This window comes from Pelophylax lessonae (genome assembly GCF_965119305.1).
Source record: "Pelophylax lessonae genome assembly, chromosome: 10".
Lineage (NCBI taxonomy): Eukaryota > Metazoa > Chordata > Amphibia > Anura > Ranidae > Pelophylax > Pelophylax lessonae.
The window spans coordinates 166727800-166755781 of NC_138777.1; the positions used below are offsets into that span (position 1 = coordinate 166727800).

Consider the following 27982-nt stretch of genomic DNA (forward strand, 5'->3'; position numbering starts at 1 on the left):
ACAAATTTCTTAGGTCTCTTCCTAACACCCTGCAGAAATGGGTAAGCCATGGTGGTCCGGAAACCGCAGACAAATTAGTAGACCTGGTCGAAAGGTACCTAACAACTGAGAATTTGACCTCTTTTTCCAGAGATGCACAGACTTTTCACCCCAAGACCAGACCCTCCCCACCTATAAGTAAGACTGCGTCAGGGGATGGGGGTGGAGAGAGGATCCAAAGAGCAACTCGAGGTGTTAGTAGGACTACTACTAATGTTTGGCGAGAGCGACCTGGAAGACCCATCCCACAGGAGAGGACTGGAAGGTTGATTTGTTACCGTTGCCGGGAAGAGGGACATGTAGCAGCAGTTTGCCCAGCGGTTTGCCCAGTGGATGATGAACCCATGCATTGTGACTTTCTGACAGAGAGACGACAGTCCTTTTTTGCAACCACATACACTGCAGTAAAGGGGAATGAGAAACCTTTATATAGAATGTGTTTAGATGGTAAAGATGTTGTGGTATTGTTGGATTCAGGTAGCCTGGTTACCTTAGTGAGAAGTGATCTAGTGGTGAAAAAAAACGTACATCCTAGGAAAATGGCGGTAGTTTGTGTACATGGGGACACTCGAGAATATCCGGTGACTACAGTTTCCTTTGAAACCTCCCTCGGTAACTTGTGTCACCAAGTGGGTTTAGTTCCCAAACTGCCACATGACGCCATTGTGGGAAGGGATTTCCCAAAATTCTGGGAACTCTGGGATTGCCCAGATTCCCCAGTAGGTGGTTCTTCTGAGCCTGAACCATCTACTCCAGAATCCTCTAACTGTGAGGATTATCCTGAGTTTCCGTGCTCAGTCTTAGCCGGGGAAACACCAGTCCCTAGGGAGGAGCCTGCTACCTCAGAAGAGGAACAGCGGCCGTTAGGGTTGGATGACCTTAAAGTGCACCGAGAAAATTTTATCACTGAGCAATTGAGGGACCCCACATTGCTAAGAGCCCGGGAGAATGTAGTGAAGATAGATGGGGAGCTAGTTAACCCTGACGAGAGGATTGCCCTCCCTTACTTCATTATTGAGAGGGACCTCTTATATCGAGTGTCACAGAGGATAGAGGACACTGTTGAGCAACTGGTAGTGCCTAAACCGTACCGCAAGATGGTTTTGGAACTGGCCCATGGGCACATTCTTGGGGGACATTTGGGAGCAGAAAAAACCCGGGAGAGAATCACCCAGAGGTTTTATTGGCCTGGGATCACTAAGGAAGTGGAATTGTACTGCTCTTCCTGTCCAGTGTGTCAGATTAATGCACCCATGCCCCATTTCCGTAGTCCTTTGGTACCCCTGCCCATTATCGAGGTTCCTTTTGAGAGGATCGCCATGGATTTGGTTGGGCCCTTACTGAAGTCCACAAGAGGGCACCAGCACATCTTGGTGATAATGGATTATGCCACCCGTTACCCAGAAGCGATTCCTCTCCGAAATACCTCTGCTAAAACCATAGCCAAGGAGTTATTTCAAGTTGTCACCCGGGTGGGTCTACCTAAGGAAATCCTAACTGACCAGGGCACCCCGTTTATGTCCAGGGTGACAAGAGAACTTTGTAAACTCCTGAAAGTGACCCAGTTACGTACCTCAGTATATCACCCTCAAACAGATGGGTTAGTGGAGAGGTTTAATAAAACGTTAAAACAAATGTTGAGGAAGGTGGTGGATAAAGACGGAAAGAATTGGGATTATCTGCTCCCTTATCTGATGTTTGCCATAAGAGAGGTTCCCCAATCATCCACAGGGTTCTCTCCGTTTGAGTTGCTGTATGGGAGGCACCCCCGGGGCCTACTTGACATTGCCAGGGAAACATGGGAGAGTGAGAGTTCCCCTCATCGAAGTGTGATTGAGCATGTTGCCCAAATGCAAGATAGAATTGCCCAAGTGATGCCGATTGTGAAGGCACATTTAGCCCAAGCCCAGTTGGCTCAACAAAGGATTTACAATCGTGGGGCCCAGGTCCGTTCTTTTGCACCTGGTGATAGGGTGTTGGTGTTGGTCCCCACGGTCGAAAGTAAATTCCTAGCCAAATGGCAGGGGCCCTATGAAGTATTGGAGAAAATAGGGATGGTGAATTATAAAATTAGCCAACCAGGAAGACGAAAACCTGAGCAGCTCTATCACGTGAACTTGTTAAAACCATGGAAGGATAGAGAGTCCTTGGTCGCTGAGACTACCCGAGTTTCTGCTCCAGTTCACCTGGCTGTCCCTGAAGTTGGGATAGCAGAGACTCTGTCCAAACTTCAGAAACAGGAGGTTAAAGAATTTGTGCTCCGTAATAGGGAGAAGTTTTCAGACCTGCCAGGTTGGGTCTCGGGAGTTAAACATGACATTATCACCACCCCAGGGGATAAGGTCAAGTTAAAGCCTTATAGAATTCCAGAAGCCCGGCGAGATGCCATTCGCCAGGAAGTAAAAAAAATGCTTGAGTTGGGGGTGATAGAAGAGTCAAATAGTGATTGGTCCAGTCCCATTGTCTTAGTGCCCAAACCAGATGGAAGTTGGCGGTTTTGTAATGATTTTCGCCGCCTGAATAAAATCACTAAGTTTGACACCTATCCTATGCCCCGCATAGATGAACTAATTGATCGCCTAGGCACTGCCCGGTACATGACCACGTTAGACCTTACCAAGGGTTATTGGCAAATTCCTCTCTCGGGGTCGGCCAGGGAAAAAACAGCATTTGTAACTCCAGACGGATCTTTCCAATATCGGAGGATGCCTTTTGGGTTACAGAATGCTCCTGCCACATTCCAACGCACCATGGATAAGACCCTTCGGCCTCATCTAGCCTATGCTGCTGCATACCTCGATGACGTGGTCATTCACAGTGAGGATTGGGACTCACACTTACCAAAAGTTCAGGCTGTGTTGGATTCCATCTGGAAAGCTGGGTTTACAGCCAATCCAAAAAAATGTACCATTGGGCTAGAAGAGGCGAAGTATCTGGGGTATACCATTGGTAGAGGTCTAATCAAGCCCCAAATAAACAAAGTTGAAGCTATTAAGGATTGGCCACGTCCCACCAGCAAGAAACAGGTTCGTGCATTTTTGGGGATTGCAGGTTATTATCGCCGTTTTATTCCCCATTTTGCCTCACAGGCTGCTTCCCTGACCAATCTGACCAAAGGGAAGGAGTCTGTCATGATCAAATGGACTCCCGAGGCAGAAACAGCTTTTCAGGCTTTAAAACAGGCCTTATGTAGCCAGCCAGTTTTAAAGTCGCCTGATTTTTCACGAGACTTTGTGGTCCAGACAGATGCATCAAATGTGGGTTTAGGAGCTGTACTGTCCCAGATTATCAATGGGGAAGAACACCCTGTTATGTACCTCAGCCGAAAGTTGAAGGCCCATGAAGAGAATTATGCCACCATTGAGAAAGAGTGTTTGGCGGTGAAATGGGCCTTGGATTCTCTCCGGTACTACCTCCTGGGTAGACAGTTTGAACTGGTGACGGATCACGCCCCATTGAAGTGGATGGCACAGAACAAGGAGACCAATAGGAGAATAAATAGGTGGTTTCTGGCCCTTCAGGAATTTAGTTTTGTGGTAACGCATCGCCCCGGTGTTCAAATGGGGAATGCAGATGGTTTGTCCCGTGCACATGCGTGCCTGTCAACCTGTGTCCCAACCCTAGGGTTGAAACAAGAGGGGGGGGTATGTGACAGGAAGTCAGGAAAATCTATGGGTGTTGTCACTGACGGGAGATATATTTCTGCTTGGTTTAGACAATTCACTAATTGCTATCAGGTGTCGGCTGCAGAGGTAGGCAGGAAGGTGTACGGAAGTTGAGAACACTTTCAGCTGTTCAGAATGAGGCAATTAAGATCTCTATAACTTGTCCAAAGGGAGTCTATTGATTGCTGTCTCCTGAGGCTGTGTAAGCTGGGGAGAGCAGTCAGATGAGAGACTTCTAAAGGTGAGGTGTTGAATTTTTTTCTGTGTAAAGAAAACACAAATGGACATTTGAGTGTCTGCTGTAGAACCAGCAGGGTCTGCCCAAAGAGTAGGTTGGGAAGACTCCTTAGATAGGTTCCGGTGTGTGAGAAGGTAGACGCCCACAGTGGCCAGGATTTATTTTGTGTTTTGTTTTATTTTGATGTTTTTGCTGCATGCACTGTTTTGAAGAAATTGGACGAATAAACCATAAACTGTTGTTTTCAACCACTCCTCGGCTATCTCCCTGTGTGACGAACCCCCCCCCAAAAGGGGTTATCCACACCTGCTACCGAGCTAATCCCTCACAATATATATACATAAATATGGCAGGGGGACATGATTACTGTGTTGGGGGGTCTGAACGAGGAAGAAGGAAGTCCATAATCTTCCTTTTTCCCCCTCAGTTCTCCCCCGATTCTGTCTTCACTCCCCGCTTCACAAGCTCCAGGCTGGTGAACCCGGGAGTGTGAATTCTGACCCAGATCGCCAGTGAAGTGCAGAGATCGCAGCTTCATAGCCTGGCTGTTTCTGTGTCTGTCAATGACAGATTCCCGTGTGAAGAGATGATCAGCGGAGAACATGTTCTCCCCTGATCATTTCTGTTTCATAAACTGAGAATGATCGGAAATGAGCTGTGATCAGCAGGATCACTGCTCATCTCCGTTTCATAAAAGGACACCTATATACAAAGTATCTGTAGTGTGTACTTATCTCTCTCCAAAGCACTAAGTGTCGTTTCTCTCTGGTTATCAGCATGATTTACTTCTAAGAAGTTTTCCCAACTCATAAGATTAATTAGTGTGGGGGGGGGGAGCTCAGAACTCAGTTCTTCTGCTGTGTGGAGGGGGGGGGGTGCCTTTTCTCCAATCAGCTCCCACACACTGTTGCTGCAGACTCTCCACCCCCTCCTCAGTGCTCCTGACAGATGAAGAAAGATTTTAACACGTTTCTGTCATTTTGAAGGGGTGTAGGGAAGAGAAGACTGCAGATAAACAAGTAAAACCTATATAGGAGGATTTTTTTAACCTCTGTGTATCATCTAAGGCGGTTCACTTCACTGGGTATATGTAAGGGATTACAACCACTTTAAAGAAGAATCAGTGCCAAAGCTCTTTCTGCAGTCCTGTGACCCATATTCAACTGACAGCAGGCTTTTGGCTGACAGCTGATAACTGATCGAGGCTCTGCAGGGATCCCAACATTAAAGTCAGCACCCAGATGCTCGGACCCACAGCTGGCTCAGCCTCTGAAGTGCACAGCTGACAGCCTGAGCCAGCCGTTCCCGCCCCTCCACAGCCCAGAGTAGTACAGAGCCAGCGACTGACAGTCACCAGCTTTCTGGTCACCGAAGACCAATAGCTGAGAGATCAGCAGTCTTTGATTGCTCAGTTCTTGGTCTAGAGACAGTGGGGGACCGATGCTGCATCCACTATTTGTTTTTTTTTTCTAATCCTGAACTTGTCTTTTCAGGTAAAAAATTTCCCAGTAGCAGTATCGCGCTTTATGTGTCAATAGATGCACACAGTCTGGCTCAAGATTGATGGTGCATGTGCGTTCCCACAGGAAACGGCTTCCTGTGGTGGCGCAAGAAGACTGGAGGAGCCTAGAGCACCAGTGGGGGACTCCAGAAGAGGAGGTTTAGGGCTGCTTTATGCAATTATATTGCATAGAGCAGGTAAGTATAACGTGTTTGTTACTAAAAAAAAATAAATAAGCCTTATTAATTTTATTTTAGCAATTTTTAACAACATTCTCAAGAATTAAGCATTTTATATGGCATTAGTGCAATTGAATCCTAGTCACACTATCAACCTATATAGCCAGTAAGTTTATCTTTAGCTGACTTTCCAATCTGGTTAGACAATGAAAAATGTCTTTGCACTCTAGGGAACTCTTTCCCGTGTTCCCTACTTATATCAAATTATTCTTTTGCCTCAAGAAATGTAAAGTGTCATAGTGATTCAATACAGGAGATACACGTAAACGGTTGGACATTTAATTTCAGTAGAATCAATGGAAACAAATTTAGATAGAACAGAAGAGAATGAAGCAATAGATCTACCTGTTATGATGAGAACTATTTTACATCATAACAATGTTACAAGCAGCAATTCCAGTTACAAAGCAGGAGAAAAATCAGAACATAATCCAGAATTTGAGGATTATGCTTAACCTCATGATGTTAGTTGAGCTGTATTTTCTTATGTTTTGTAGAATAGTGATGGTAATATTCAATATATATATTCTGTTAACATAAGTGTTATTAAAAACCACAATGCTCTGTAGCAGAGACAGATTAGGTGTTTGATTATATTTTTTTCAATTCACATCCTGGTTCTGTTTGGACCTGGGACAGTGCATTTATAATAAAATGAGAGAATAAGCCTACTAAAGGTTCACACCGCATATAGGATACAAGAAAACGGAAAATTCCTATCAAATACTTACCGTAATTTTCCTTTCCTGGTAGTCTCCATGGCAGCCTACGTGTGGGTTAACCCCGTCTCCACTCCAAGGGTATAGGACCCCCCTCCCATAAATTTCAGCTCTCAGGTACAGCAGGTGTTTCATATCTTAGTCGAATCCAAGACGAGAGGGTGGGAACTCCGGCTGCCATGGAGACTACCAGGAAAGGAAAATTACGGTAAGTATTTGATAGGAATTTTCCGTTTTCCTGGCAGTCTCCATGGCAGCCTACGTGTGGGAAATAACTAGCTCACGCCACATGGGTGGGAATGCTTTAGCAAAGAAACTTTAATTCATGCTATTTGCAGAGAAAAACAGTCAAACCAAAATTAACTGAAGACAAAGAAGCAGGCTCCACACAATAGTGGGTCATAAAAGTATTGACCGAAGACCATGAAGCCGCTCTGCAAATCACATCTGGAGCCACGTGTCGCGAGGCTGCCCAGGACGTAGAAATACTCTTTGTAGAGTGCGCCGTCACCGCCTCTGGAGGAGCCAAACCCTCTGCTCTATAGGCCTGTTGGATAGCCGCCACTATCCATGATGCAAAAGTTCTGGATGAAGCACGTTTACCTCTGTTCTTCCCCCAGAACAGGATAAAGAGGTTGTTAGACTGCCTGAATGGTGCAGTTGCTTGAAGATAAACTTTTAAGGATTCTCCTACATCCAACGGATGAGGATTAGACTCATCAGAAGACCGAAAATTAGGCCCGGGCGATCTCCTGGTTTAGGTGAAACACAGAGGTGACTTTCGGATTTGAATTCAGCATGGGTATCAGCACTACCCAATCTGGGAAGAAAGTCAGGAATGGTTCTCTATAGCCGAGGGAACTTATTTCAGAGACCCTTTTAGCCGAAGTGATGGCTAACAGGAAGACTGTCCGGATGGTTAGGTCCTTGATAGAAGAAGAAGATTCTATGCCCGTTTTTGAGAAGGCATTCAGGACAAGAGGAAGGTCCCATTTTGGAAACCTAGGTTTTCTTTGAGGTTTGAGCCTAGCTGCTCCTTTAAAGAACTGTTGAATAAGTGGGTGTTGAGCCCACATGATCCCAGAGAAGGCAGATAATGCCGATACTTGGACTCTTAGAGTTGCTACTGAAAGGGGCATATCTAAGCCAGCCTGAAGAAATCTTAGTACTTCTTGAATCCCAGGAACTGAGGAAGACATACCTTCTGGATATGCAGACTTCATGAATCTTGACCAGATTCTGCAATATCCCTTATTTGTGCTCGGACGTCTAGCGTTCATTAAGGTGGAAATGGCTGTTGGTGGGCAGCTGAGCGATTCCAACCTTTTCCTCTCAAGAACCAGATCGTCAACCAGAGTATTGCAGGACAGGGGAGTACTGACGTTCCCTGTAGGAGCAGGTCTGGTCTGAGGGGAAGAGAGACCAGGTCCCGGTAACTTAGCTGTAGGAGTAGCGGAAACCATGGCCTGTTTGGCCAGAAAGGCGCCACCATCACTATTTCTACATCTTCCGCTTGAAGTCTCTGCAGGAATTTGGGAATGATGGATACCGGAGGAAAGGCATATGCCTTGTTGAACTCCCACCTGTCGATTAGCGCATCCGTCCCGTAGGCCTGATGGCACCTGCCTCTCGTGACATACTTCTACAACTTGTGGTTGCAAGGAGAGGCGAACAGGTCGACTTCGGGAGACACTCCCAATGACAGGATCCATTTGAACGACTCCACATGGAGAGACCACTCGTTGTGGTTCAACTGGACCCTGGACAGGAAATCTGCTTGAACATTCTGAGGACCTGGAATGTAGACTGCTGATATATCGACTAGATGAGCCTGAGCCCAAGACATAATTGGGTCTAATTCTCGTAGTAGAGAGAGACTCCGTGTCCCACCTTGTCTCTTCACATAAGACACTGCCGTGGTGTTGTCCATCCGAATCATGACCGATTTCCCTTCCACCAGGTGTTGAAAGGATCGAAGAGCCTGATATGCTGCCCGGAGCTCCAGTATATTGGAGACTGGCGTGTGTCTCTGAGAAGACCATTTTCCTTGGGCCATTTCCGACAGACAATGAGCCCCCCAACCTGAGTTGCTGGCGTCTGTTGTGATTATGGTCCATGCGATTGGAACCAGAGAGTGGCAGTTGAGCAGATTCTTGCATTGGAGCCACCAAAGAAGACTGAATCTCATGCTGGAGGAAATGTGAATGTATTGCTCCCCCTCTTCCGGGTTCCACTGTTGTAGGAACCCTTTCTGGAAAGGCCTCATATGCCAAAGAGCCCATTTGACCATCGGAGCCGTGGACACCATGGTGCCAATGATTTTGAGGCACTGAGAGGCTTTCAGCCGGGAGGAAGAAAGAGCTGGAAGGATTCTCTCCCTCACCACCGGTATCTTCTCTAACGGGAGAGAGATTGAATTCTCTATGGTGTTGAATTGTGCCCCGAGATAGACTAGGCGCTGAGTGGGCTCCAGCTGGCTCTTTTGTAGGTTCAACAGCCAGCCAAATTCTTTGAGGGTCAATATGACCTGATCTCTATGTGCCAATAACTGATCTTTGTCTTGAGACAGCAGCAGAAGATCGTCTAGGTAATGGTGTAGACGTATTCCTTTTAACCTTATGAGGGCCACTACAGCCAGGAGAACTTTGGAGAACACTCTGGGCGAGGTAGAGAGGCCTAAAGGTAGACAAATGAATTGAAGATGTCGGTTCAGAACACAGAAGCGGAGATATTTGTGAAAGTCGACTGCCACAGGTACATGAAGGTACGCATCTTTTAGATCTATTGAGGCGAGCCAGTCCCCTGGCAGCACTGCCTTCTGAATGGTGGAGAGAGTTTCCATTTTGAATTTTTCGTTCTTTATGAACCTGTTCAGGTATGTGAGGTCTATAACGGGCCTCCAAGCTCCGTTCTTCTTCTGGACCAAGAAGAGGGGTGAGTAAACACCTTGAAATTTTTCCTGCTCTGGAACCGGAACTACTGCTCCTTGAGCCACCAAAGCATCTACATAAGCGAGCAAGACTTCTCTTCTCTCTTCTTGACAGGGCAAGTGAATTGGAATGAACCGTGGAACCGGATCTGTCGGAAAAGACCATTTGTGGCCTATAGAGACTGTCCTGATGGTCCAACAGTCAGTGATTGAGGCCGTCCAGACACGCTGAAAATGGAGAAGACGTGCCCCCACCTGGCATGTCTGAACGGGCCCAATCTCAAAAAGATTTAGTGGATTCTTGTCCAGCAGGGGCTGGATTTTTGGATGATCTTTGAGAAGAAGATTGGCCTCCTCTCCAATTTCTCCGAAAGTCTCTAGTAGATTTGTAAGAGCGGCATCTCTTGACCTCTCAGTGTATTGCCTCCTAGGTTGAGGCTTCTTCTGGCCAAATAGACGTTTATCTTGCGGAAGGAAACCCGACTTTCCGCCAGTGGCCTTTGCAATGGTGCTGTCCAATTTATTTCCGAAAAGGGAAGTACCCTCGAAGGGGATCTTACACCACGCCTGCTTAGAGGCTGGATCAGCAAGCCAGGAGTGGAGCCACAAGGCCCTTTTTGCCATCACTGATGATAACATTACATAGTTACATAGTTACATAGTTACATAGTTAGTGAGGTTGAAAAAAGACACAAGTCCATCCAGTTCAACCCATGATGCGTGTGTGTTTGCTTTTAACCGTACATTGTGTACCCCTGTATGTTGTGGTCTTTAAGGTGTACATCTAATAGTTTTTTGAAACTATCTATGCTCCCCGCTGATACGACTGCTTGTGGAAGAGAATTCCACATCCTTACCGCTCTTACAGTGAAGAACCCCTTACGCACTTTAAGGTTAAACCGCCTTTCCTCAAGTTTTAGTGAGTGGCCACGTGTCTTATTGTATTCCCTTTCTCTGAATAGTTTGTTCCTTATGCTAGGGTCGCCAGTACAGTATTTGTACATTGATATCATATCCCCCCTCAATCGTCTCTTCTCCAGAGAGAATAGGTTCAGTGCTTGTAGTCTTTCCTCATAGCCGATGTCCTCCATTCCCCTAATTATTTTTGTTGCCCTCCTCTGGACTTTCTCCAGTTCCAGCACATCCTTCCTGCGGACCGGTGCCCAGAACTGGACAGCATACTCCAGATGTGGCCGGACCAGAGTCTTGTAGAGCGGGAGAATAATCTCTTTATTTCTGGAGTGAATCCCCCTTTTTATACATCCCAGTATTCTGTTGGCTTTGCTTGCGGCGGCTTGGCATTGCATGCCACTGCCAAGCCTGTTGTCTACCAGTACCCCCAAGTCCTTTTCCATCCTAGACTCACCCAGAGGTTCACCCCCTAGTGAATAGCTTGCTTTCTGGTTTCTGGCACCCAAGTGCATTACTTTACATTTTTCTACATTAAACCTCATCTGCCATGTGGTTGCCCACCCCGTTATTTTGTTCAGGTCTGCTTGCAAGATTTCCACATCCTGCATAGAAGATATTGGCATGCCTAATTTAGTATCATCTGCAAATACTGAGATTGTACTAGATATCCCCTCCTCTAGATCATTTATGAATAAATTAAACAGGATTGGTCCCAGGACAGAACCCTGGGGGACCCCACTTTCCACACCCGCCCAATCCGAGTACTCCCCATTAATCACCACCCTCTGGACTCTCCCCTGGAGCCAGGTCTCTATCCAGGTACTCACCTTATGATCCATACCTACCTTCCTTAGTTTGTACAGTAAGCGTTTGTGAGGAACGGTGTCAAAGGCCTTTGCGAAGTCCAGATACACCACATCCACAGGCTTACCTTTATCTAGGTGGCAGCTCACTTCATCGTAGATCTGGACAAAAGGCTCAGAACATCAATGGATGCTTCTCCTAGAAACACAGAAGCCAACTTGAGTTCATGAATAGGAGAGCTCTCTACAGCTTCTTCCGAGATGCTCCCAAGTCTGGTCTCAATATCAGACACCCAGACTTCCATGTTCCACATCATTGCTAATGCCATAACAGGTTTGCAGGCCGCTCCGGCCGTAACATAGATTCTCTTCAGATCTAAATCTATTTTCCTGTCCAAGGGATCCCTGAAGGAAACCGCATCATCCAGGGGGAGAGTAACATGCTTTGCCAATCTTGTGACTGCAGCATCTACAAGGGGAGCAGACTCCAGGCGAGCAACATCTTCAGGTTTGAAGGGATATAGTTTCCCTAGCTTGGAGGATAGGGAAGACTTACCGTCCCCTTTACTCCATTCTTCAGTAATCACCTCCAGGGGCGGACTGACAACTCATGGGGCCCCCGGGCAATAAGAGATCATGGGCCCCCATGTGTCCCCGCCCACACTCAAGCCACACCCACACAAAGCCCCGCCTAAATCTTGCACTGCCCACATTACATTTGTTTGTCACAGAATTTCTCTAAACTATGTTCAAAATAAATGTTTATTATAGAGAAAAAAGAAAAATAAACTTTACATTAACATTAAATAAAGTGTAACAATGGTACATTTCCAAAATTAAGGTTTTCATTATTAAGCACAATATAATAGGTGCAACAAATGTCTTCTTAGCTGAACAGTTTAATAAAAAAGAAACAAAAAATAAAAAATAAAAAGCTCTGACCAGCATGTTACAAAATTATGGCCCTAGAATTGCTCTCACTCCGACGATCCCGACGATACCATACATATGTGCCACCATTATTGTTCACATACATGTGCTCATCCTAAATAGCACTCTGCCTGGATGTGCTTTACAATAATTTTTTTAACAATTTTTATTTACTTTAAATAATTTTCACTGACCACCAATGTAAGGAGACATTCTTGTCACTGACCCCCAATGTAAGGGACAATTTTCTCACTGACCAATCGGGATAACTATTATTGAGGAAACTGACCACCAGGCTGGAAAGTTATTAAGAAAATGTGATTGCTGGGTCCATTTAGGGGAAATAGTGGTGCATGGAAGGTGGGATCCCCACGTGTGGACACTGAATACACGCAGTTATTGGATAGTGGCACTTTTTTGCACGTTTGCACTTTTTTTCTTGTTACTTGGGAAGATTCATTATGGACAATTTTTTTTATAAAAAAAAAAGTTTATGGACTAAAAAGATTTTTTAATATTTTATTTATTAATTCACTTACCTTTAATATATATATTTTTTCACGTTTTTATATATTTATTTAAATATAATTCACACTTCATATTATTGGGGAGTTTTCTTAGGATTTATATATTTTTCCTAGAATTCATTACTGTGGATCACCATTTAATTTTTCTGTATACAATAATTTTTTTTTCTTTTTTTCATAAGGTCACATATGCACTAGCACTTTTTCCTTTTTTCTTTTAGTGAGGACATAGTTTACTTATATTTTGATTGACACAACATATAATTGCCAGGGAACTGGCCATAATTGATTGCACTATATATTCATAATTTACATATATTTATTTAATTACCACATGGGGTAATATTTCTCATATTGTTTGCACTTGCCAACACTTGCATTTCTTCTTTTGAAGACACATATAATACATTAGGAGATTATAAGAATTTGCACTGATTGTTCTCCCCTTACAACGTCCTTACTGTCTGATATGGAGGGTGAGAGAGAGAAAGAAAGAGGGCTAGAGAGAGAGAGAGGGAGGGAGGGAAAAAGAAAGAGAGAGAGAGGGAGAAAAAAAACTAGATAAACAACATTTACAATGAGAGAGATCACCTCAAGCAGCAGTTTGCCTCTGCTCGGTCCTGCTCTGAAGTTTTCTGCTGACAGTTTCTCAGCCGCACGCTGCAGATGAAGGGAGGACGTGAGTGACATTCCACACATTCCAGACATTCCAGACATATACGCGCAGAGGAGGACAAGGAAGATCCTCCTCTGCTCTGCATCCAGATTCCTGGGTCCTCTCCTCGGCCTCGTTTTCGTTCTCAGAACGTCACTGGTTGCTAGACGCCAGTCGGCTGGCTGTAACGCTGAGCGCTCCGGTGCCTGCTTCTGGACCGGAGCGCTCGCAGCGTTCGTTCCAGATCCACTCACCTGTGCCCGCTCCGGCTCCCTCCTCCGCACCCCGCTCACATGGTTCCCAGCGCGCACGCCCCTGCACCATAGGGCGCGCGCCGGTCATTTGAAATTTAAGGGGCCTGTGCACCAGTAATTGGTGCCTGGTCCAAACCTCCCTTCCTGTTTCCTGTGACCTGTTTCCTGTGACCTGTTTCCTGTGACCTGTGACCTGTTTCCTGTTTCTTATATAAGTGACCTGCCCCTTCCAGCCCTTGCCGGATCTTTGTTGCCTTGTTGCCTTAGTGAAAGCGTTATTTGTGTAATCCTTTGCCTGTTGCCGAACCCTTTGCTAACGACTATCGCCTCTGAACCTGTGCTGCCTGCCCTGACCTTTGCTACGTCTGACTACGCCTCTGCCTGTTCCTTTTGTACTACGCCTATATCAGCAGTCGGTGAGGTTGAGCTGCTACCAGAGGACACGACCTGGTAGTTACCGCCGCAGCAAGCCCATCCCGCCTTGCGGTGGGCTCTGGTGAAGACCAGTAACTACTTAGAACCGATCCTCCGGTACGGTCCATGCCAATCCCTCACTGACACAGCGGATCCACTCCCTGCACCGCTCCTGCTACCAGTCCGGACCCTGACAGTAAGATCCGGCCATGGATCCCGCTGATGTGCCTCTGCCTAGTATCGCGGACCCTACTACAGTTGTGGCCCAGCAGTCACAGCAGATCGCTCAGCAAGGTCAACAGCTGGCACAGTTGACCGCCATGCTGCAGCAGCTTCTTCCAGCACAGCAGCAGCCGCCTCCACCGCCTGCATCTGCTTCACCACCGCAGCCTGTGGCCGCCGCCACTTCTAGAGTCCGTCTGTCCATGCCGGCCAAGTACGACGGTGATCCCAAGTTGTGCCGCGGATTCTTATCCCAATGCTCCCTTCACCTGGAGATGTCGGCTGACCAGTTCCCCTCGGAGCGAGCCAAGGTGGCATTTGTCGTTAGCCTGCTTTCGGGGAAGGCCCTGGCCTGGGCTACACCGCTTTGGGACCGCAACGATCCTGCCACTGCCAGTGTCCAGAGTTTCTTTGTGGAATTCCGGAGTGTTTTTGAGGAGCCAACCCGGGCTGCCTCAGCAGAGACTGCGTTATTGAACTTGTCCCAGGGGAGTTCCTCTGTCGGAGACTATGCTATCCGTTTCCGCACCCTGGCTTCGGAACTCTCCTGGAATAACGAGGCGCTATGTGCTACCTTTAAGAAAGGCTTGTCCAGCGACATAAAGGACGTCCTGGCCGCACGAGAAGTCCCTACCAACCTGAGTGACCTCATCCATTTGGCCACCAGGATTGACCTGCGTTTTGCTGAACGATGAGAGGAACTGCTACAGGAAAAGGAAAGTCCTCGTCTGGCGCCTATCTTCCAGCCTCCACCGCAACCCTCTTCTGGGCCTCCCGCCGAGGAAGCCATGCAGGTGGATCGGTCTCGCCTGACCACGCAAGAAAGGAACCGCCGTAGAGACGAGAACCTCTGTTTGTACTGTGCCAGTACTGAGCACTTTCTAAAGGACTGTCCTCTCCGTCCACCGCGTCAGGGAAACGCTCGCACCTAGTCAACGTGGGAGAGGCGTTGCTAGGTGTGAATACCTCCTCTCCATGCATTACGGTACCTGTGCGGATTTCCGTGTCCGCCAAGATCTCCTTTGCTGCCTCTGCCTTTCTGGATTCCGGTTCAGCCGGTAACTTCATCGACGCCTCGCTGGTGAACAAGTTCCACATCCCTGTGGTTCGTTTACTGAAGCCCATCTTCATCTCCACAGTTAATGGAGAGAGACTCGACGGTATGGTGCAGTTCCGTACAGAACCCCTCCAGATGGACATCGGAGTCCTGCATTCTGAGCGATTGGAGTTTTTTGTGTTACCCCATTGCACCTCAGAACTCCTCTTGGGTCTGCCCTGGCTCCAGCACCATTGTCCCGTTCTGGATTGGACCTCCGGAGAGGTTCGAAGCTGGGGTTCGGCTTGTTTCGGCAGATGTCTCAAGTCGGTACGAGTCAAATCTGCACCTGTTATTTCTCCTCCTCCCGGTCTGCCTGATCCATATGCGGATTTTCCAGACATTTTTTGCAAGAAACAGGCGGAGGTGTTGCCTCCACATAGGCCATATGACTGCCCCATTGACTTTCAACCTGGCACTACGCCGCCTAGGGGAAGAATCTATCCTCTCTCCCCTCCAGAGACTCTAGCCATGTCAGAGTATATCCAGGAGAACCTGCAGAGAGGGTTTATCAGGAAATCCTCTTCTCCTGCCGGAGCAGGATTCTTCTTTGTTGCGAAGAAGGATGGTACCCTTAGGCCTTGCATAGACTTTCGCGGTCTCAACAGCATTACTGTAAAGAACCGTTACCCTCTTCCCCTGATTACGGAACTCTTTGACCGGTTACAAGGCGCCAAGTACTTCACCAAGTTGGATCTCAGAGGGGCCTATAACCTTATTCGCATCCGAGAGGGTGACGAGTGGAAGACGGCTTTTAACACCCGAGACGGGCATTTTGAGTACTTAGTCATGCCTTTCGGGCTCTGTAACGCTCCAGCGGTCTTCCAGGAGTTCGTTAACGACATTTTCCGAGACCTGCTCTATACCTGTGTCGTGGTCTATTTGGATGACATCCTCATCTTCTCTACTAACTTGGACCAACACCGTGCTCATGTCCGCTTAGTACTCTCCCGTCTCAGAAAGAACCGTCTCTACGCTAAATTTGAAAAGTGTTTGTTCGACCGTACCAGCCTTCCCTTCCTGGGCTACATCATTTCTGCCAAGGGACTACAAATGGATCCTGCCAAACTGTCTGCCATCCTGGACTGGCCTCGTCCCTCTGGCCTTAAGGCCATCCAGCGATTCCTCGGATTCGCAAACTATTATAGACAGTTCATCCAGCATTACTCCACCCTTGTGGCACCAATTGTAGCCCTAACCAAGAAGGGGGCTAACCCGAAATCTTGGCCGCCCCAGGCCGAGAAGGCCTTCAGCGCTCTTAAGTCTGCCTTTGTCACCGCCCCAGTTCTGTCCAGACCGGATCCTACTAAGCCGTTCTACCTGGAAGTAGACGCTTCCTCTGTTGGTGCTGGTGCTTTGCTCATGCAAAAGACTACGAGAGGCAAGTCGGTTACTTGCGGGTTTTTCTCTAAGACTTTCTCTCCCGCTGAAAGAAATTATTCTATTGGGGATAGAGAATTACTCGCCATCAAGCTAACCTTGGAAGAGTGGCGGCATTTACTGGAAGGATCGGTACATCCCGTGATCATCTACATGGATCATAAAAATTTATCTTACCTCCAGTCTGCTCAGAGACTAAATCCCCGCCAAGCTCGCTGGTCTCTATTTTTTGCCAGATTTAACTTCCGGATCCACTTTCGTCCAGCGAGCAAGAACCTCAGGGCCAATGCCCTCTCTCGCTCGTCTGATGTCACAGGAGAGGAAGTCAAGCCACAGCACATTGTGCCCCCGGAATCCAACGGACAAGTAGAGCGGGTCAATCAAATATTGGGCGACTACCTTCGCCACTTCGTCTCCTCCCGTCAAGACGATTGGGTCGACCTCCTCCCGTGGGCGGAGTTCTCCTATAACCACAAAGACTCTTCCGCCACCAACAAGTCTCCCTTCTTCGTGGTTTACGGTCGTCATCCTCTGCCTCCTCTGCCGTTATCCTCCTCCTCCGGTGTACCTGCAGTGGATGACCTGGTGCAAGACTTTTCTGCCATCTGGCGTGAGACGCGCCTGTCCCTCTTACAGGCCTCATCCCGCATGAAAATCCAAGCGGACAAGAAATGTCGGTCTCCTCCTGTCCTGGTTCCTGGGGACAGAGTTTGGCTCTCCTCCAAGTACGTCCGCTTCAGGGTTCCTAGTTACAAGCTTGGTCCTCGTTATTTGGGACCCTACAAGGTCAAGAAGAGGATCAATCCTGAGTGTTACCAACTCCATCTCCCTCCCTCCCTTAAAATTCCCAACTGTTTTCATGTCTCCCTCCTCAAGCCTGCGGTCTTTAATCGCTTTTCCCCCAAGAATCTTCCTCCCACGCCTATATCCGGTACCTCGGATGTCTTCTCCCTTCAGGAGATATTGGCCTCTAAATTGGTCAGGGGGAGAAGATATTTTTTGGTGGACTGGGAGGGCTGCGGTCCTGAAGAGAGATCCTGGGAGCCAGAGGAGAATATCTTGGACCGTAACCTCATCCTCAGGTTTCTGGGTACCAAAAAGAGGGGGAGACCAAAGGGGGGGGGGTACTGTAACGCTGAGCGCTCCGGTCCCTGCTTCTGGACCGGAGCGCTTGCAGCGTTCGTTCCAGATCCACTCACCTGTGCCCGCTCCGGCTCCCTCCTCCGCTCCCCGCTCACATGGTTCCTGGCGCGCACGCCCCTGCACCATAGGGCGAGCGCGCGCCGGTCGTTTGAAATTTAAGGGGCCTGTGCACCAGTAATTGGTGCCTGGTCCAAACCTCCCTTCCTGTTTCCTGTGACCTGTTTCCTGTGACCTGTGACCTGTTTCCTGTTTCCTGTGACCTGTTTCCTGTTTCTTATATAAGTGACCTGCCCCTTCCAGCCCTTGCCGGATCTTTGTTGCCTTGTTGCCTTAGTGAAAGCGTTATTTGTGTAATCCTTTGCCTGTTGCCGAACCCTTTGCTAACGACTATCGCCTCTGAACCTGTGCTGCCTGCCCTGACCTTTGCTACGTCTGACTACGCCTCTGCCTGTCCCTTTTGTACTACGCCTATATCAGCAGTCAGTGAGGTTGAGCCGCTACCAGAGAACACGACCTGGTAGTTACCGCCGCAGCATGCCCATCCCGCCTTGCGGCGGGCTCTGGTGAAAACCAGTAACTACTTAGAACCGATCCTCCTGTACGGTCCATGCCAATCCCTCACTGACACAGCGGATCCACTCCCTGCACCGCTCCTGCTACCAGTCCGGACCCTGACACTGGCCATTCTAGCAACCAGTCCAGCGCACAGTAAAGCTGCTGCGGCAGCGTCCTCGGAGATCAGATCAGGGATATTGTCACCCTGCGTGGGGTCCCAGGGCAAATTGCCAGTGTGTCCATGCAGAAAGACGTCCCTGCCGGGCCCCCCTCCCGACCCCCGGGCCCTCGGGCAATGCCCGAAATGCCCGACTGGTCAGTCCGCCCCTGATCACCTCTTGTAATTTAGAGAGGGAAGGGAAGTTAATACGCTTATTGCCAAGGTGCTTGAAGAACTTCCGCTGTTTTTTCTGGGGAGACACAGGATCCTCCCATTTTAGAGCTTCCTTAATGGCTCTGATCAGGGGTGAAACCAGGGCAAACTCAAAGCCGCCTACTGCCCCTTCTTCTTCCGAATCACTGTCAGATGATTTTGCAGAAGTAATGCTCGGTTGAGAGGGGCCTTGATCTTCCGGCGCTTCAGCTGGAAAACTGGATGTAGCGGGACCAGGTGCTGGGACCGTACCCCATTCTTTCAGGGACTGTTGCACTATCCTCTTTACCAGGGATTCCAATCCCTGGTCCTCAGGCTCCCTCTCACCGGCTGCCTGAGCAAAACATGGCTCACATAGGGACTTGTCCTCCAGGACATGGGCCCCACAACCCCAACAAGCTCTCTGGTTTGAGCGGTGACTCTGACGTTGTGTATGGTGTCTGGAGGAGGAATTAGAGCGTCTCTCCTGCTGCCTACTCCCTGATGGAGATTCATGGCGCTTTGATTCGGAGGATGAACTCCCACGTGGTCTGACAGGGTCTCTTTCTTGAGATAAACCAGGCCTGGAAGAGCTGATGGAAAAAAAGAAAGTCGGGGAGACACTGGATTTATCCATCAAACAGGGACCAGCTAGCCCTCCCCCGCCCCCCCATGAAAATGCCAGCACCCACCTGTTATGAGAGGGCTGGCCACAGGAGGGCGGTGATGCAGGATCCATACTTCAGGCCAAACAACCAGACTGATAAAGAAAGGTAATATACATCAGACACCAGGACAATATAGTGACATAGTGTAAGATAACAACACTCCATCCCCCCTCTGCAAGTCAAGCATCCGTTGCACATACCTGTAGCAAGGAATCTAGAGACACAGGGAAGCTGCCGCAACGCCCACAGTACTTCCCAAAGTACAGGGGAACTGACAGCTGCTTAAATCCCCCGCCGGAATGACGTCAGCGGTGATGCAGCCGCGATCACTAGTGCGCATGCGTGTACCAAGCCTCGGCTTCGCTCGCGACGCACTCCAATCGGTGGACCAAGAAGCGTCCACCGATTGGCCGCAGACAGCAGAGGAGGAAGAGGAAGGAATGCTGGAACGCAGGAAGCATTCCAGCGCCATTGGGGCTACAAACAAACGCCGCTAGCGATAGAGAAAGACACAAACAAGGTAAACATAAGTCACAAATACCGCTGCCATGAAGAGCTGTAATGAGAATCTTCAGACCCTGTCAGAGAATGCCGGCCAAGCTTCAGTCAACCGCAGAGAGCTGGGGGATTTCAAATGTCACTCGTGGCTGGGCCCTGGACATGCAGACACCATCCAAAGTATCCTGAGGTAAGCCGGACAAAATTGTAGGTCCTTGGAGGAGGACAAAAAAGAAACACCTGCTGTACCTTAGAGCTGAAATTTATGGGAGGGGGGTCCTATACCCTTGGAGTGGAGGCGGGGTTAACCCACACGTAGGCTGCCATGGAGACTGCCAGGAAAATAAGATTTTTGTACTTACCATAGAATCTTTTTCTTGAAGTCCATTGAGGGGCACAGCAATTTAGGAATTCTAATACAGCTGTGTTCTACTTCTGCCCACAGGAGATGGGAACACTGGCAAACAGGTAAAAACTTTGAGCCAGGCCCAATATAACTCTCCCAATGATGCTACAGTTTTTGGACAAGCAATAAACAGGGCTAAAACACAAAGGAGCAGGACCTGTGTACCTCAATAGACTGAGAAAAATAGGCATTTTTACTTCCCTGTAAATTCCTCATCCTAGAGTACAATATAGGCACTCCTGAGCATTGTAGTTTGTCTGGGCCTGACAAGCTCATTCATTCAGATATTTAAATATTGTCGTTTTGTTCAAGGATTTAAAGCGGTAGTAAACTGTCTGCTTTTTTTTTTTTTTTTAAACCTGCAAGGCAAAGTTATAATGTGATAGTATGCATTGCATACTAGCTCATTATGTGAAACTTCCCTTAAAACAAAGCCCTCCAGCAGCACATTGTCACCGCTGACAGGGCTTTCATCTTTACCCGGTCTTCCTTCCGGGTTGGCGGGCTCTAGTCCTTCGATTGGACAAGCCCCAATGACGCCACTCCCGCACATGCACGAGGGAGCAGCTGTTCAAGGCACAGGACTCTGAAGGAACAGAATGGGTATGCCGTTCCTTCAGAGCACATGTGTCAGTGGCGTCACCAGCGGCTTCGCAAGTAAATACCTATATGTTCCTATAGGTAAGCCTTATCATAGGCCTACCCACAAGTAAAAATCAACCAAGGGAGTTTACTCCCACTTTAAGAGTAACATAGTTGCATGGTTGAAATGGAATTCCAGGCTAAATCCTAACTACTCTTAAAAATGCTCCCTCCCCCTCCTAACACCAATACAGACTAATCTGTGTAAATAAAATATGTACATACTCACCTATTTTTAGGCCACTTTTTTTCAGGTGACATCACCCATAGCTCCTATGGCCCATCCATTGTGGGCTCTCCTTTCTATCCCCTGCAGCCACAGCTGGCTGACACAGGGGAGCCAGATCACATTGTTGGAACCACTTGGCCCATCCACTGATGGCTCTCCCTTCTCTCCCTTGTAGCAATCGCTGGCTGACACAGAGGAGCCGGCTCATGGTACCAAACTGGAGCAGACTAAAAGTAATCTTCTTACATAGGTTAGTCAACATAGGTGCGAGGAGGGGGAAGGGAGCATTTTAAAGACTAGTTAGGATTTACCTAGAATTATACTTTATTGAGGTGGGAAAAACTTAAATGTGAAACTCGCTGGTGTGATTACATTTTCATAAGAAGAATCACCCCCAGTCGGGCTGCACTGTTTAGCCTACTTCATTCCAATTGGGCTCTAAAGTCAGTGCAGCACTTCAGCCCATGCTACTTTAAAGTACAACTAAAGGCAAAACTTTTTTTTTAGTTTTTGATTGAGAGGAGAGGGATTAGAACCCCTGACAGTTTTTATTGCTGTCTATGCCCCGGTTAGCAAGGTCCATCCTCTCTGTTTGTCCTGTGTACCATTATCATTGTAAGTGAAAGTAAAAGAAAATCCTAAATTTGAGGTTGCTCCCCAGAAATGTAATAGAGGGGAAGACTTAAGAGATTCCCTTCATTTATAGGGATTTGCTCTCGCTTGCAGTTTTGGCTATGGGCCAGGAAGTGAGGGGAAATCTCCCTAATGGGATACAGATGGCAAAAAATAAACTGACAGGGGTTATGATCCTCTCTTACTCTATCTAAAATCCCAAACACGTTTTGCCTATAGTTCACCTGTCACTTTTTATTGTTGTCCTTTACCCTGTTAGGGGGATTCCCCCTCTCTATTTGTCCTGTTTATCAGTGTAATAAGATGCTTTCCCAATAGCGCTGTTTATATCCGGCGAAATCAAAGTCAAATGCTCGTAGCTTCCGGTTTCTTAGATCATAGAGATGATTTGAGACATTCTGGTCTCCGATCAGCTCTATGGTAAGCTGATGGAACCACCGGCTGCATTCTCGGGTAACCCCGGTGGGACAGGAGAGCTGGAGAAAACCATGGAAGGAAGCAGGGGGGGGGGGGTTCTCCCACTGCTTGTAAAAGCAATCTAGCGGTGAATTGGCCACTAGGATTGCTTTTGCATGAAAGCTGACCGCCGGCTGAAAAAACAAAACCAAGATAATGTCTAAACCTGCAGGCCTCCTTCCAGTATAACCACTCAAAGTCCAGCAACATACCAATACGTTGCAAGGCCTTGTTGGGCATTAATTGAAACGTTCTTTTTTTTCATGCAGCCTGTGGGCTGAATGAAAAAAGAAAACCTAACAGATTTCTTCATTCACATTGATTAATCGGTGGTATGCCCACCATTAGAATACCACCCTGCATCCACCCACTTATAATGATGGGCATACATGCACTGTTCTTTTTTTTGTTCAGCCCCTAACAGATTGCTCCATTCACATTGATCGATGTGGATGAAGAAATCTCTTTCAAGAAAAGTGAATAAAAATATATGCTGAAGCAAAGGGGAGATTCACCCTCTGTGTCCAGCTCATCCCCTATGCTTTGGCAAATATGCTTTTTTTTAACTGCAGTGGTGAAATCACCTCCTACAGCGCTGGAGTCACGGATTTATGTATCGTGAGAGCAAACCCTGTTGCTGTCAAAATAAACAAGTCAGTGCTACAGCTGAATAGCTTACCTGCAAAGCAAACAATAAAACACAGTATCAAAACATTAACTCAATAAAAAAAATGTTATTGCAATCTGTGCCAAAAAAAAAAAAAGAGTAAAAAATATATGGCGAAGCATAGGGGCAATCCACCTTTATGTCCACCTCACCCTCTATGCTTCGCCATATATGCTCTTTTTTTTTTTTATCTGTGGTGGTGAAATCACCTCCTACAGTGCTGGAGTTGCTGATTTTACGTATTGTGAGAGCAAACCCTGTTGCTGTCAATATAAACAAATCAGTGCTGCAGCTGAATGGCATACCTGCAAAGCAAACAATGGTTAACAATAAAACACAATAACAATAAAACTTTTCAGTATAGCATAAAATACAGTAAAACATTAAGAACAATTAAATGACAACTATTTTTGTCTTTTTTATATTTCTTTTTATGTTTTTTTTTTTTTTTTTTTTTTTACACTTGTATTGTAACTATAAACGTTCCAGGTTAGGGTCTCTCAAAATGTGATAGCCATCTAACATCTTTCGAGACCCTGTGTGAATGTGTGCCCTAGACTGTTCCGTGCTGTACCCTTTACTAATAATCCACTAGTGTGTGGTAGCGACAGAAACAGTCACCGATGCAGAGACCAGGTTCACCAGGACAGGAGGGATAAAAATAGCAAGTGTCACGCCTGTATCTGTGCTTGCTACAGACATAGCATCTTTTTTGGGGTACTCTTTGGGTAAGGGTACCAGGGAGGACATCTGGAAAAAGCCTCTCATGCAGCCAGCTCACTGCATCTTGATTGGGAAAATTGGGCCACAGCAGCTTCTGGATACAAAAGGGCTGTGATGATCTCTTTCTTGAATTTTAGGAAGGATCTACTTCTTCCTGACACTCTGTATAGTACATAAGCGTTGATAGGAGCCAATTGGAATAAGTATACAGACACTTTTTTTTTACCAGAGTCTGGCCTTACGGGCAACTAAGTATTGCCCCATCATCTGGTCATTGAAGTCCACCCTTCCCATTTTACGGTTGTAGTCGTGGACACAGAGGGGCTCCTCGACAACACCAGTCGCCGTAGTAATTTGGACTGTCATATCTGCGTGAATGGAAGACAGAACAAAAACGTTCCATTTGTTCTTCCACCTCACTGCAAGCAATTAATTGCACTTCAAGCAGGCTCTCTCCCCTGACTAAGTGGGGCATTTACAAGCTGTTGGGGGATCGCACAGTGCCGCATGCGCAAGTGGAAGAGGTGTCCTAATTGAAAGAGGTGTCTAAAAAGTGGCATGTTTGTGTAGAAATTTTCCACGTATAAATGGTACCCCTTTCTGAATAAGGGTGACATCAAGTCCCAAACAATCTTGCCACTGCTCCCTGTGTAGTCTGGGCAGTTGGGGGGCTCCACGCTACCCCCTTTTCCCTTGTAAACCAGGAAACTATATGTATAGCCTGTTGCCCTGTCACAGAGCTTATACAGCTTGAACCCATATCTGGCACACTTGCTGGGGAGAAACTATTTGAAAGCAAGGCAGCCAGAAAACCTAATCAGGGACTGATCAACGTAGACTTTTTTTTCGGGAATTTACGAGGCTGAAAATTTTTGGTTTGAAGTGGTTTATGAGGGGCTGAATTTTGTGAGCCGGTCATGTTCAGGGTCACGTTGTAATGCATGAACCGCAATGTTTGCTCATATCTAGCCCTGGCCATGGCAGCAGAAAACACGGGCATATTATGAATTTTGTCAGTAGACCAATATGACTGCAACTTACTCTTTTTAGTAATGCCCATGTTGAGGGATACGCCCAGAAAGGTCTTAAATTCGGGAACAGTTATAGGTTTCCAGCCAAATTGTCTGGCAAGGGTTAAAAATTGGGTTTGCGGCAATAGATTAATTAGCATACAAATTGCTTTGGTCCACAATACATCTATACAGATCTTCCATGAAAAACAGCTAAAAAAAAATCAAGGGGAGTAAAATCCGCTGCTTCCACCTGAATTCCAGGTTGGCCAATGAATGAGGGAAGTATGGGCACTGCAGAATCGGTGGGCTACCAGTCGGGATTTGTGTGCTGTGTATTGGAATTTACAGTGATCTATTGATACTGCACTTGTGTGGGTGGGCTGGGCGGAGGGGCTAAATGCAGGGGCTGGCAGGTGTCAGGGCTGATCCTGCTAACGCTGCATTTTTGGGAACACTATACTATTGGGGACACTAGTATAGTTCTAAACAGATCAAAGTATTGATCTGTTCAGACACTATACTAGTACTGGAGGTATATAGTGTGCATGTGTGTTCGTGTTACTGGCAATCAAAGGGTGAAAATCTGATGCTGTCTGGGATTGACAATAACTGACGCTAACTGACGTCACCCGTGACACTAATACAGTGATCAGAAAAAAGTCTGTACACTGTACTAATGACACTGTGACAGGGAGTGAAAGGGTTAACTGGGAGTGATTAAGGGATTAAACCTTTATTAGAGAATATATGGTGGGTACCCTAAACCTATCTGGGACTGACGCTAACTACCGCTGACGCTAACTGTGTGTCACCAGTGACACCAATACAGTGATTAGTAAAATATCTGTACACTGTACTTGGTGGCACTGTGACAGGGAGTGAAAGGGTTACCTGGGGGGGGGAATCAGGGGGTGAAATATGTGCCTACGTGTACTGGTGTCAGTGCAGTGCTTGTGCATTCACTGTAGATGCTCTCTCTTCGCTCGGTGGAACCTAAAAGGGCTCAAGGGGGGGAAGATTGCCTCATTTCCTGTGTCTGTGTTTACATTACACGGGCACAGGAGGTTCTTCCATTGGTCAAAACCGATCAGCAGGTCCAGGCCATAAATCATTGGCATGGACCTGATGACTGATCGGTCCTGAACTGATTCTGATTGCCACTGGGACAGCGGCCACGCACGCGCCCCCTAGCTGCGGCGCAAATCACGTACCTGTACGTGATATTGCGCAGTGGGGCCGCCCTGCTGCATTACATCTACGTGATGCAGTCCGAACTGGTTAAAGTGGAGCCCACCCAAAAGTGGAAGCTCCGCTTATCTGCTTCCTCCCCCCTCACATGTGGCACCTTTCGGGGGGGAGGGGGGAACGGGTACCTGTTTTTGACAGGTACCTGTCCCCACTTATGGGAGACCTGGCTGCGGCAAGATTCGGTGAGGTCCCCCAGAAGTTCGGCCCCCTGCTGTTTCAACCGCAGCCGGGCCATTCACAAAGTGCAGCGCGCTTCGCGCATACGCAGTGGGGAACTGACTGTGAAGCTGCTAGGCTTCACTGTTGGTTTCCTTTACAGGCAATGGCAGCGGCTGCTGACTTTTAATTCTTTCCTAGGGGGGGGGGGGGGGCGGGACCTCCTCTTTACTACAATATTCCTTTGTTTATTCTTCTCCCTTTGTCTTACCCTGTAAAAACAAGTTGCTTGTCCTCTTGCATATCTGCTTGTGGTTGAAATACTGCACCATAATTACAAGTATATATTGGTCCATAATCCACCTGGTAATGCACAAAGGAATTTCAGAACATTAATTTTTGGTTTATGTAAAGTGGCTTGATTGGCATTAAACTTTCTAGAGATACAGGATATATTTTGGCACAAATTATTTTTACTGGATGTGTTTTATACTACTTACAACTGAAAAAGTAATAGTCACGGGTAGTGTTGAGCGAACACGGACTGTATTATTCGTGTTCGTACCGAATAATTGGATTTTTGTTACCCGAACACGAACACGGACACTTTACTGTATATTCGGGTAAAAATCTGTGTTCGGTCGTTTTATTTCCGGGTTTTGCATGCTTTGGCGCTCTTTTCATGGCGGGCTTTCAACAGCCAATCAACAATCGTTTAACTGGTGTGCCTTAAGCCATCCCAGCCATGCCTGCAAATGTCTCAGTAGCTGTGATTGGCCGTCTGAAGCATGTGACCAAGTCTTTATAAGTTCGAGGCAGCCGCAGCGGCGTCATTATGCTACTTAGATCAGGGACAGAGCACACATCAACGTGCTGGCTGCTGATTAGGGAAAGATAGGCAGGAAAAAAACATTTGTGTCCGGATAGAATTGAGGGACAGGTCGGAGTGTTTAGGCAGGGCGAGTTGTAGGCATTTTAGGGATAGAGTCTGCTGAATTATAGGGTCAGTGTGTTCTACAAACTACAATCGATATTGCTGTGTGGGGTGTGGTCTGCACTTAGTTCTCCTGATCTACGATCTCTTCTCAATCCTGTTAGGGACAGAGTCTGCTGAATTTTAGGGAAAGTGTGTTCTACAAACTACAATCGATATTGCTGTGTGGTGTGGGATAGGAGATAGGCAGGTGTCAGTGATCCACATCCATTTTTCTGTGTGTGGGCTGCAGTGAACACAATCTTTTTGGGGTGCAGTGAACACAATCCTTTTGGAGTGCAGTGAACAAAATCTTTGGGGGGTACAGTGAACACAATCTTTGTGGGGTGCAGTGAACAAAACCTTTGTGGGGGTACAGTGAACACAATCTTTGTGGGGTGCAGTGAAGACAATCCTTGTGGGGTGCAGTGAAGACAATCCTTGTGGGGTGCAGTGAACAAAATCTTTGGGGGGTACAGTGAACACAATCTTTGTGGGGTGCAGAGAAGACAATCCTTGTGGGGTGCAGTGAACAAAATCTTTGGGGGGGTACAGTGAACACAATCTTTGTGGGGTGCAGTGAACAAAACCTTTGTGGGGTGCAGTGAACACAATCTTTGTGGGGTGCAGTGAAGACAATCCTTGTGGGGTGCAGTGAAGACAATCCTTGTGGGGTGCAGTGAACAAAATCTTTGGGGGGTACAGTGAACACAATCTTTGTGGGGTGCAGTGAACAAAACCTTTGTGGGGTACAGTGAACACAATCTTTGTGGGGTGCAGTGAACAAAACCTTTGTGGGAAAGTGACATTGAAAAAAATTTAATCGGGCCTAGTCTGTGTTTGTACGTGTGAGATACACAGTTTTTTATCCTATTCCGCTATTCAATACACACCCTTTTGGTGTAAAAAACATTAAATTGCGGCATAGTTTGCATATTTGACATTTGCATATATTGTGCCTTGTTGCGCTGTTTTGAGTACTCCACCAACATGGCCAGTGGCAATGACGCCGTTCTCAGCTTAACTATCCCACTTCTATGCCTCCTTGAAAAAACAATTCGGGCGATGATGGAAGAGGATGTGGCACAGGATGAGGA

The 27982-nt window shown here is 47.2% G+C and overlaps 1 protein-coding gene across 1 annotated transcript in view; it reads right to left on the bottom strand.

Annotated features, from left to right (window-relative positions):
* LOC309566004 (protein lin-54 homolog) overlaps nt 1–27982 on the bottom strand; it is a gene marked incomplete at both ends in the record, with an annotated part of 127388 nt that overhangs the window by 45683 nt on the left and 53723 nt on the right. The window contains one exon of the mRNA XM_082271023.1: nt 26184–26275. Coding sequence (XP_082127149.1) covers nt 26184–26275 — 92 coding nt within the window. The remainder of the gene's footprint in view (nt 1–26183; nt 26276–27982) is intronic.